This window comes from Perna viridis, chromosome 9, assembly GCF_037379345.1.
Source record: "Perna viridis isolate PV_CMFRI_1.1 ecotype Kerala chromosome 9, ASM3737934v1, whole genome shotgun sequence".
Taxonomy (NCBI): Eukaryota; Metazoa; Mollusca; class Bivalvia; order Mytilida; family Mytilidae; genus Perna; species Perna viridis.
The window spans coordinates 39,093,556-39,106,334 of NC_142453.1; the positions used below are offsets into that span (position 1 = coordinate 39,093,556).

At 31.7% G+C, this 12,779-nt stretch overlaps 1 protein-coding gene across 1 annotated transcript; it reads left to right on the forward strand.

Annotated features, from left to right (window-relative positions):
• The first annotated feature begins 7,560 nt into the window (after positions 1–7,560).
• On the forward strand, positions 7,561–12,691 carry LOC148608429 (metalloproteinase inhibitor 3-like). Its single transcript, XM_088544788.1, has 5 exons — positions 7,561–7,745; positions 9,073–9,182; positions 11,293–11,395; positions 11,719–11,858; positions 12,452–12,691. The coding sequence occupies exons 1-5, from the start codon at positions 7,628–7,630 to the stop codon at positions 12,647–12,649; spliced, it is 669 nt and encodes a 222-aa protein (XP_088400914.1). The 5' UTR covers positions 7,561–7,627; the 3' UTR covers positions 12,650–12,691.
• The last annotated feature ends 88 nt before the right edge of the window (positions 12,692–12,779 follow it).

Below are 12,779 nucleotides of genomic sequence, written 5' to 3' on the forward strand. Positions count from 1 at the left end.
GTATATATTTGTATTTGGGGTATCTGAACTGTCCTGTTATTGACGCCCATATATTTTTTGCCAATATTCATTGTAATACATCAAAATGTTTGGCAATACTTTGCGTATGCTTTCAGCTATACAAAAAACTCCTTACATTATCGGTTTGGTTAGCTGAATTCCGTTATCCAGGTAAGAAATGTGTCCGTTCATCTTTGTATGTAACGTATTTCTCTTAATCCTTACCTAGACACTGATTTGCTGAGGTTTGGTCCATAATATCAATATGAAGTTTAATCGGTATTAAATAATTGTGTATTTAGGCAAGTTCTTGATTAACGCAAATTTATAACTTGGTATGAGTGAAAATCGCATAATTAGGTGACGAATTATTACCATAGATACAAAAACAAGCATAATCATAAGCACGTAGAACTGACTGGCATCCCCACCCACAACATATTATTTACATGAAAAGTGATATTATAGGATTCTTCCAAATGCCATATTTTTCTTATGAACAAACTCACTTCATAGGATAAAAATAATAATAATAATAATTGAGTTTTACAGAGTTTGTTCAAAATGAAGCGTTTTGATAGAGTGCATGGAATTGACTACATTTAAGGACAAATTATGCCGAACTGAAAAAAGACAGATTGTGACACTTATTATTCTCTGTCGTTCTATTGGTATTGTAGGTTAGAATTAAGTGAGACTTACATCGTTCTTATTTTGCAATAGCATATCTGAGTAGAGGATGGAGATATATTAAAAATTAATATCACAATAAATGTTCGAAATTCAATAAAATGTTTACTCGTAGTTTAAAAAAAATACCACATTTACCCTTGCCGTCCTATATTTTTGTTTTTAAATTACACCAAACCATGCGACTTTGTTTCATTGAATTTTGCGAAGTTTTAATAAAACTAAGAGGAATGTAAAAATGAAATAATATTCCCATTTCTTCGTCTTTGCTGCAAATTACAGGGAAACAGTATTAAGGCTAAATGGGAATTTTCCTTTTTTTTAAATCAAAATTGTAAACTTTTGATATGTTATAATGATTAAGACAAGACAATAATAAAATCAATATTGTGTTGCATCTGAATACTTATCAAGTTGTATTTTTGTAATAAATCGAAAGACTGACTAAGAGTGATTAAAAAATATATTAGTTTAATAAAGAATGTTAATATATATATATATATATATATATATATATATATATATAGAAGGGTCTGAAAAATTCCCAACGATGTTAGAACTATCAAATTTGCGATGCAAATTTTTGGCCGTTCCCTCCGCTTTCGCTGGCCGGGTCATTCCTCCTCGTAGGATTAATCTAGGGCTGTAACTTAGTACACGATGTATGGTAGTACGGGACAGTTCATCTAGGTGTTATTATGTAGGATAGAGGATGAAATTAATGATGCATGTCACAACAAATCAATATTATACAACGTCGCAGAATGTGACGACTCTATTCGCTAAAAAAAGGTTTTAAATTAATAAGCTTACCAATATCATGAATTGTTGATTAAATGAAACGAGATTACCCAAACCATTGATAATTATGATGATACGTTAAAAATCAATATCTAATTAACTAACATTATAACAATAAAGTTGAAAATGATAGCACTTTCCGTATATCTGTTACTTCCTTCATTTCGTTCATTATAAAGCTATACCAAGGTAGCTTCAAAGATATAATTTGACTATCTTTGCGGATATAAACCAAAATAAAAATCCCCAAAATCATTTTTCGTTCTAAAATATATACTCAATATTGTGTACTCATTTGCGGTAATATATGATCAGGACCGACATATGGATTTCTTAACGTCCTTGGCTATTATTTATTATTTGTTCATGAAAGTAAGCGAAACATTTTTAATTATCACAATAGCACCTTTTTTTTAAACGGATGAAATTTACACCCCTGCGTCACCTCTCTCTCTATGTCGTAAAGCAGTGTTAAGAGGGGTTATTTTAGTGGCGAAGTTTTGTTGTTTTAATACCTTAGTCGACAGCTTTTTCATGAAATTCATGTATGTACTTTTAAAAGTAAGTGAAACCTTATATAATGATCACAGTAGCAATTTAAAATTCGGATGAAATGTATGTAACCCCGCAGTATCCTCACTCTATGTTGCAAATTATGCAAGTAAAAGGCGTATAAAAATGTGACTTCTATATTTTTATTATTACGTTTCATTATTTGAACATAATTTCAATTCGAATGATTTACCTTCAAAAGTAGTTGACAACTGCGTATGGAGTGTTCATATCACAACTCATACGTTATGCCAGAGCTTGCCGACACTACGCAGACTTTTTGTATCGCGCTAGAACTCTAACAAATAGGCTTCTGGAACAGGGTTATGTTGCTACAAGATTGAAGTCTTCACTACAAAAGTTTTATGGTCGTCATCATGAACTCGTGGATCGTTATGATGTATCCATCAGCACCATGAAAACTGATTTATTCAACGGGTCATAGTTTTCCTTTCCTCGTTTGTCTACCCCAGACTTGACTTTTTATGAGCAACTAGGCGGGTGTTTCTAGTTTTTAGGGGAGTCCGAGTTGCTCATTTACATTTGTTACTTTGTATGTATGATTTTAGTTACGTTAGGTTCTTTGTTGTGTATGTCTGTTTTCCACGTCTGGTCTTTGTCCCTGATTACATTCTATTGATTACCGCTATAACCTTGGTTCCCTTGATTACTCTTTCAGTGTTATACATCTGTTATACTATTTACAACATGTTAGTAAACACTTTTTCTATTAAATGAAAAGTTGGGACCCGCGGTACCCTTGTCCATCTCAATTCGAAGCGGTTAAAACAATTCTGCGGAGGGTTATAAGTTTACCCTCTATGTAAATACCTTATAAGAAAGTCGAGTATTTATATTTATATATTATATAGTCTCTTGGGCACTTGCATATAAATAATACTTTTTTTATCTGAAGCATCTTTCGTGACATTCGCCATACCCAGTCATATTTATTTTTAGGGACATGCAATTATGTATCGAGGGAACAGGTACAGTTTTGTAAAAATGGTAAATTTCTTAACAATATTTTCAGATTTACTAGCAAAGAAATGATGCCGGAATTTAATATTTCTTAACATTATTTTTTCTGTACGAAGTATGAAGTAATGAATCATCAATTAACTATGCAATCTTCCCTTTAGCTTAGATAGAGTGGGAAAAGTTCTAAAGGCAACGAAAATATTAGGATTAGGCGATATAGAGTCAAAATATGCAATAAATCTATAGCTTATTTTGAACGTGAAAAGCTTCGTAAGAATGAAGACAGAATAATAATAATTAAAACATAACTCGAACACGAATAGTACTTGCTTCTTTTGATCTCAAGAGACCCACAGTAAGGGACCACAATGACATATTTATTAAGATAATGAATTACATGAATTAAATTATTTTGGTGACGGGAAATTTGGAGTTTCCTATCAAAATTTGTTAAATATCTTTTATTTTGCTGTTTATATTTTTGTTAGGTCTCGGGCATTCAGAAGTATAATTTTGATCCTATTTTGACCATTGAATTCGGACAAAAAAAATCTGTATTGAGTTTAGTGTCGTGGTATCTGGAGAATTTTATGTTGTGTCATACTTTTTAAATGATAAATACAATCAATTTAACTTAATAAATAAAATCCATAAATAAAATTCACAAACGTACTCTGACTTGATACTTATTTGACGCCTTTTGACTTTTCTATCTAATTATGTGTATAGCCGACAATTATACATTGTTGGCAAGGTAATCAACAATAATAGCCTTCCCTTAGTTTAACCATACGGGTCTATGTACAAAAAATGGTTTGTTGATTCTACAACTAATGTATGATAAACCGTAGTTTTTGGTAACGTTTTTCTTACGGACAAACTTTGACATTAATATTTTAATTTTTGCACTTCGATCTGAGGCGTCAAATAAACCACAAATTGAACTTCAACTAAACATCCCCAGTTTATCGAATTTGAACATTGAACATTGAGTAAAATTGTCATCAAATTGGGTTATTTTTTCTGTACATATCTCATTCTATGTTGATAATACATATCGAGTTTTATAAAAAATATTGACTTCAGCACGCAGACTAACAGATTCTTAAAATACACACATTCTATTGAGCTGATTTTATCAACGGTATTCAACAAATATGTTGTTATTTATCAAAACCATTATACGAACTAATATAAAGCAAGGGTTGAGTATGTATGGTGGCAGCTGAATCTTGTTACGTTAAATGATACATACAATTGACGTTTACATAATATTAAACACTTCCAATAATATATATCTATCAGGTTTTCTGTTAGTTTATTGTTTTCGCGAGTACTTATACATTTTTACAATATTTCATTCATACCAAACTTTTGTGATTTTATATAAAAGTCAGCTTTGTCATGACTTGAGTGAATCTGAGAATAGGGATACACATTATAATAGATCAGGAGATAGCATTACGCGTAACTTTCTATTTCTCATAACCGTTTAAATATCCGTTGCTATAATTGATTTTATACTTTATTTGAATTTATAACGCATGACTAGTTTGTTCTTTTCTCCTTCTTCTTCTATATTCTTACCTAGTGGCGTGTCAATAATTTTGCAATAAGTATATTTCTGTCTTTGAATGGTTTTAGGTATACAGAAGTGCCAGTAACAGAACTTGTGTTCCAAAAAGTAATGCATCATGTTACGCCAATCTAGCTATCTGTAGCTACAACAGAAAAACAAAAAAACATTTATGAATCACTGATGATACTAGTTTTGATCCTTCAGACATTTAAAAAAATGTATTTTATGTTAAATACAAAAGTTTCTCGAAGACATGATCGTTTATTCAAACCCTTCGCGGGACTCGAACTTGTACCGCTGTGACATCTATGGCAACACCGCCTGCACAAAGTCCAGCGCCCTAGACCACTCGACCAGCTAGGCTATATAAAAATATATCTTTCGCTGGCTAGGTCATTCCTCCTCGTAGGATTATTCTAGTGATGTAACTTAGATGTCACAGCGGTTCGAGTCCCGCGGAGGGAACGACCAATAATTTGCATCGCAAATTTGACAGTTCTAACATCGTTGGGAATTTTTCAGACCTTTCTATACATTTACATATTTTTCCTGTAACAACTTGATCCGATTGAGCAGTGTCGCGAATAGAGTCGTCACATTCTGAGACGTTGTATTTATATATAACTCAGACACTTGTCCATGTTATTTCGTACTAATGTGTAAAAGAATACTCGTATGCCAATCTTTCGCAAGTGCTATTCTCGGTAAGAATTCGGCAGCTAATGAATCATACTGAAAAAAATACACTGATGTCTTAAATTATATTGTATGAAACGCACGACTATTTCACCATCAAAGGGAGATAACTCACTGTTCCTCTTAAGGTGGCTCCCCTATTTAGTAAAATTTCAAAATGTCTAATTTTTTTATTTCATGGAATGTGAAAACTATTTCATGTTAGATCGTCATGGTAATATGACGAACTGTGAACAACTCCATTGTTTTAATATAGGTGTTATAAAGTACAAGAAAGCGCCGAAAATGGGAGTTAACACCGTTTAAAGAAAATAATCAAATATCACATACATGGCTATTTTTCAAGTGTTTTCAAGTTTTGGCCAAAAAATTTATTTGGATAGCTACTAAGTTTTAAAATGCAAAGCAATTAATCTTGTTTGAATAGTTTTTCTCTATAAAATGTTTCAATTTTGCGTCTGTGAAACATATTTATAAGTTTATAAGAACATATAAATTTGATGATTTTAATTAATTTTAATTTGTGTGTTAATGTTTTGGCATTTTTAAGGCAAACTATAGGCCTCAATAGCGGGACAAACATTCAATTTTACTAAATGCATTATAGAATGGTATCAATTTTGCCACTATACTACAGAAACTAACGTAAATAGTTTTTTAGGGCAAAATTCCCCATTTATAAGAAAATGAGTCTGGTGACCCCCTATTTCCTTTTCATTTTTTGAATAAGGGTTAACAATTGTACAACATATATATATATATAGGCCAGACCGGAAATGCATTATCGGAACGAATGAGGGTACACCGTCAACAAGTCAGAGATTCCGCATATAGACAAAAACCGCTGAGTGCACACATTGAAACTTGTGGCGGTGGAAATTTTTGTATTTTTTCATTTTATAAAATGAAATCTCCGAGAGACACTTTAAGGGAGTTGAAAGAACGAAAGTTTATTGAAAAATTTAAACCTATCTTAAACGGACGTTAAATTCAATTTTTATTATATGTATTAGCTTACACTCTCAGTTTCATTTGAACTCTATTTATAATGTTGAATCTATTTATAACGTTACTAAGTCGTTCTATATCTGTGACGTCACTGAAACGTTACTTAGATACTATTGTAGTGTTTCACCTGAAGATCGTCTATGAGGACGTGAAAGTACTAGCGAATTATAAATATGGAACTCCTGGTTGTGTTGGATCTTTATTTGACAAATATATGAACTTTTATATATATAAAAGGAAATTAAATTAGGGTTTGTTAGATAATTGAGTCCCCTTAAGTCTATGGTAGCGTTGAACTCGCTTTCCTGTATCCTCTAACAATTCTAACACGAAAGAATTCGTCTTTAATAAATCATGTGCCTACATTTTCAAATTCGTGTGTTTTCTTCCGCTCATGATTAATAATATATACCAATTCTGCCTGATACTTATAGATTCAAGCACTGAAATGTAAAGAAATAGTAACAATAACTTCTACTTATTTTTCTATAGGGAACAGTTTCACAACAAACGTGATAGTAATGACTCTATCAAGATCTTGTTTAACATACAAAGTCGATAGACCTAATTTTATATTTTCTGTATGGCCAATTCATTCATTAAATACACTGAACTTGTTTTCATCTTACCTAGTATGTGCTTAGTCCAAGGGCAGACCACATTCATACTCGAGGTAAGCGTTTTATTTCTTGATGATTTGTATTGCCATAACACAGTTTGTGATGTTCTTACCTCACTGACTGCTGTTTATTGTATTATACAGAATATGAATGAATCCATGGTAGTGAGAATTAGTACCTTATTGGTTATGTTATAAATTTTCTAAAGAGTGCATGCTGACTTCTTCATCATGAAGTATTTCATTGAACAGGTTTTCAACAAAAACACACCTTGAATTTTAGTACTATTCTAATTATAGTATGACATACCATATCAGATAAAGTCATTGGAAGGGTTTGTTTTCATTTTATCATAGACAGTTTTGACAAAGCACAAATAAACTGGCATGCGTCAGAACCGGATTACAAAGATTTATAACATTGTCATAACTGCCAATAATTCTAACGGATAGTTACAAGACATTTACAGATATATATCATGGTCGTATTATCTTAAATACTCGTCTATTGTACACTGTAACCATCTGCCATCCAGATTAACTTCAGATGTTGGCTTAAAAATCAAAAGAAAACAAACAACGATATTTCGTACACAATCTATAACTGTTAACACGTTCTCAGATTAAAATCTGTATTTAAATGCGGATTTTGTGATCAGTTTCTCTGTTTGGCCAGGCAGAGTCAAATATATAACTAAAATATGCCAGGAGTTGGAGTCTTAGCGCGTTTCGTTATTTTTTCGGTAACTTGGAGCGTTGTGTTTGGATGTTCTTGTTTCCCACAACACCCTCAAAGCGAATACTGCAGCAGTAAATTCGGTGAGCATCAGTTGAGGGTCTGTAGAGTTTAAACTTCGATGAGTATGGTTATATAAAGTAAGCCTTCTTGTTGGACGATTTTGTGTTCGTCTCGAGCTTTGAGATTTACACTTTTCCATATTAATGATGGTCATTGGTCATAATGCAATGAACAGACTTTAGAAATCACTGTACTTTCTCATTTTATTTAGTTTAACTGAACTCATTCTGATTTGAATTAAAGAAAAAAATCGCATTGAATTCATCTACGCAATATTTTGTTTTCAAATCAAAGTTAATGTTTTCTTACGGTAGATAACACCTATTAAACGGAGCATTATTTTATGTCTTCTTGCAAAATCTTACGGGCAAATATATTTTCATTCAAATACTTGTGTTTAAATGATGTAAAATAATATGTGCAACATATTTTTTTTTATTGTGAAATTACATACATGAATTTTAAAAATCCTTTTCCAAGGGAAATAATTGGCGAAAAATTCTTTCAAAGCAAGGATAATTGACTGGAATATTTTCAATAAAAATGTAACGGGCGTTTTAGTTTTTTATATTAAAAAAAAAGAGATCGGTGACCCCCAATTTTCTTTTTGAAGTATGAAATAATATCTATTAATTGTTCTTCATATGTATTGAAAATAAATTTCGTCTTACATTTTTTCTATATAGTAGACACAATAGTGAAAATTCCATACAGAATCCATATAAAAAATTGCCTTCTTCGCGACCTATTTTTATATCAAAATTCTAAAATATGTTCAATGAAATTCTTCATTGAGCAAATTAAGAAAATATATCCCCTAAAAATATACAATCAACCTTAAGAATGTTTGTGTTCATTGTCCCATAGAATGTATAATGTTTGTCATGTCGCTTATACAATCTGGTATAAACCTGGTCTAAATTTTCTAAGCATTTTTTTCCAACAGTTGCTAAATTTCTGAGGTCGTTACACAGCCAAATATGCGGCTTTTGAGAATAATATGGTTTGCAACATACGATTATCAAATGAAACCGTGATATGATGAACATATGGGTCAGTTTCCAAATGGTCAACGCATGATTATTGTATGATAATCATATGACTTTCATTTAAATCCGAGCCAAAATTAAAATATGAGAATCCTATGGTTATCATACGGTTTTCAAATGTAAATTATTTTATGATTATCATATGTGGCACATTTTGTTGTTTACCGTGATTTATTATAAACATCTTCGTGAACGCATTTTTGAATGTAAACTCTTTATACAATGATGTACGTTTTAAAATATATTGTTTACTTGTTTATCTCAAAATGGATTGATCATATTCGTTCTTTTTTCACAGTATTTTATGGAAAGGTAGTAAAAGAACGAGTTATAAAAGGCCCACCTGAAGACGTCGCTAACAATGAGATGGTCAGGAGATATAAAGTGCAGATTCTATACAAAATGAAAGTGAGTCACTGAAGTTTTATGACGCATTTTCTTGTCTTGTTAGTTTATTCACTTGTAAATAAAATAGTCAAAAGAAATACAGTTATGCTATAACGAATAATTACATTTCCATGGCTTTTGAACCCCCCATGTTAATAGTTAAGGTTACAGACCACCAATTCAACCAATGAGCATTTGGAACGTACGCAAAAATAGTCCTACGCAGAAATTACCCCTGTTCCTCATAGTGCTGTGAAAAAAGTTCTCATCTTATTTAAAAAATTTAAACAGTTTCTGAAAGGGAAAACATTTCTGTACATTGTATAGGTGCATTTTGCTTCTTGTGATGTGAAGTCTAATCTCCATAATGATTTTTAAATATACACCTATCTTGTGAAAACACTGGGATTTCCCATGCTATTTATAGACCCTTCACTTCCGGTGATCAGTACTGCACTGCAAGTCTGCTAACCCCACATGCCATTCTGAGGATTGTGAGCTGATATATGTAGAATCATGCTGATATATAGTCCTCTGCAGGTTATAGTTAAGGTAAAGTCCAGAGAAGCCATTGAATATTGTGAAATTAGCATAGAAGCCTATGGGAAGTGGAATTAGTGGTTTTTAGCCTTAACAAGTACTTTAACTGTGCATATACTTAAAATACGCTAAACTGGCTTTACACGTGGTGTTTCATGAGTGGATGAAAAGTATGTTCGAACGATTGATGTAGGCCACGCCCACAATTAAATAGACTCTACTTTTATTGACCACCCTGTGTATTGCCATTTTATTTGCATTATGTTAAATAAAAGAAAAAAATGATGAGCGAAATATATGAAATGTAGTAACAATGATTGAACGTTTCATACTTGATGTTTCCTCTTTTACTTTTACTTTACTCTTTTTACTTGTAAAAGTGTTGACCGGTCGCACATTTTGGACACGAAGCACTAACGGTTTATGCTCAAAATGTGCGACCGATCAACGCTTTTCCACGCCGACGAAACATTGAAAATGAAACATTCAATTCTCAGATAAATAGTTTTACAAAATCACGTTTTACAAGCTTGAACGTATTGTTGTCACCTTCATTAACTAAGTTATTTATACTTACATTCCGCCATATTTTTAAAGTTTTACCATTGCATATTTGATGATTACCCCTCCAATGTACTTTGTTTGCCTCATACCTACTCTTAGAAAACGAAAATTAACGACCAAAATGAAGTTTAATTTGTTGTTAATATTATCAAAGTAAGTGAAGATAAAAGGCCTTGCCTATATTATTAAATAAAGACGCAAATATTTCTGCAATTACAAATTGTAAGAATGATCAAACTTCAAAATTAATGAAAATTTAGTATCAACTGTTCTTGGATAATATCATCTTTGTTTTGTTTAGCGGGTACATGTATATGTTATTTGAAGATACATTTGCTTGATTTGATACTAGCAGGAATACCATTTATTTTGTTAATGTTGATTGTTTGACAATATTAGGTTCTGTGGTCCTTTTCACAAAAAAATCGTAAGTGTAAAATTAGTCGTAAGTTATGACGTCATAGTAAATCAAAGTATTGTGACGTCATAACTTACGACTAATTTGCTAAAAAAGATTGTTATTTTGTGTGTCAGGCTCACTTTTTGTTGAATGTTAAATGATACTCTGATTTTAAAACATTTGGACATTTACATTTATATGCTTCATTTCTGTGTTGTTCATTAATGAATATGTATTTTGAAATAGAAGTTTTTCAGTCGGTTGCTGTAAGTTCGTTGGATTATGTCCCACTGCATGATATCATTTTTGGGGATCACTCAAAGATAGTATCTGAGAATATTTTTCACGATCGCTAATAAAGACACTGTATATATTATAGTGTTATTTTTAGACACTTATTAGATTTAAAACAATGTGTAGCTAGTGTGATATTAAACTTTTTAATTTGAAAGATCACTAGAAGTTTTCGTGTATATTTTTCAAAGCATTTCCAGACAACGACTGTACCTCGGTTACTATACAATAATCGAAATAAAGTTCCTGAAACATGCTAAGAAATTATACAATAGTCGAAATAAAGTTCCTGAAACATGCTAAGAAATTGATGATTTTGTTTGATTGTTGTAGGGTATTGGTGGAAAAATAAATAGTTACACAACCATAGAAGCTCCGGGGAATAGCGCCATGTGTGGAATGACATTGACTGTCGGACAATCATACGTTCTTATGGGTAGGTGAACAAGTCTGAATACTTAAGAATATGTATCATTCCTGGTCTGACTGTGATATAGAAATGAAATATAAGCGGACATCTATTTGACAAATGCATAATGAAAGGGATGTTCACTTCTAGATCGAAGTTGAATTAAAAGAATGTCAGAATTTGTATTTTAAATCTTCGTTATACTTTAGATAAACATTTCATTGAGCGCATTCATTATATCATTTGAACAAAACAAAAAAAAAAACAAAAAAAACAAAAAAAACAAAAACAAAAAACAAAAAACATGTAGTCCATATCTTCTTTAAAATTAGTATAAATTCTTATTTAAGGATATAAAAGTGGTGGGAAGAAGACTATCAACTCTTGTGGGTTTGTGAGAGTAGCCTCCTCCTTGACATTTGAGCAAATATTTTATCTGTTCTCCAGAGGACCTTACTCGTACCACAAAAATTGCAAGTCTGGTTGTACAGTGAGTTGTTATACATTAATATAGCAGACATTGTTAGGCTTAACCTAAGAATTTCAAATTTATAAAAAAAATATCACACTTGAATTATAGTGAGAGTTTCACAATTCTTTTAATATCTTAAATTGTAATATATGAATCACGTTTCGAGAAGTGCTTGCACAGTGGTATAAATAAATATTTAATACCAATAAATTTAACTTTTGAAATGCCCATGTTAAGGAAAGCAAAATGAATTGATTTTATTTTCATCTTTTTATTTTCGTATGATATGTGCAAATGTCAGATTGCGAAAGTAATGGGAGACACTCATAGAAGGAACCAAATGGCAATCACATGTCCGTTGCTCATGGGTTCCTTTCATAAACTGACAAATTGACAAAAGAAACTAAAACAAAAAAAAAAAAACAAAAACAAAAACAAAATCCCAAAAACAAAACCCCCCCCAAAAAAAACAAACAAAACAAAAACAAAAACAAAAACAAAAACAAAACAAAAACAAGCAAGACAACACAAAAATAAATTACGACGTGCGGCTCGAGTCGAAAAAAGCAAGATGCTATGAAATAATGAATCGTTGCTTTGTTTTCCTACAGAAAATCGACATGAACTCCAAGTACTGCTTTCTACCCCAACATGATTTCAGTACAATGCACTGTTTGTCCAGCAAGGCAGTATGCATGATGTCAGACGGAATTTGTGGATGGGCTAATCACGAGGAATGTTCTATCTCAACAACTCCAATCAGGGATAGTACTATCCCAATTACACTGCCATTCTCACCTCGAGAATAAACCAAATTATCTGTTTAAAATATTAAAGTGTTTTTCTTTGAATTTATTTATTGCTTTTAGTCCGGTATATCAGTTTTTTTGTTCAAAACGAAGGCGCCATTAGCGTTAATATGACATAATATGTGGAATT

What these genes read in the sequence shown, in the direction of transcription:
- LOC148608429 (XM_088544788.1), top strand. Translation starts at nt 7,628, where the DNA reads ATGCCAGGAGTTGGAGTCTTAGCGCGTTTCGTTATTTTTTCGGTAACT. An exon ending in ACAATCATACGTTCTTATGG is followed by an intron (nt 11,396 to 11,718) that starts GTAGGTGAACAA and finishes TTCTTATTTAAG; the next exon opens with GATATAAAAGTGGTGGGAAG. An exon ending in ATTGCAAGTCTGGTTGTACA is followed by an intron (nt 11,859 to 12,451) that starts GTGAGTTGTTAT and finishes GTTTTCCTACAG; the next exon opens with AAAATCGACATGAACTCCAA.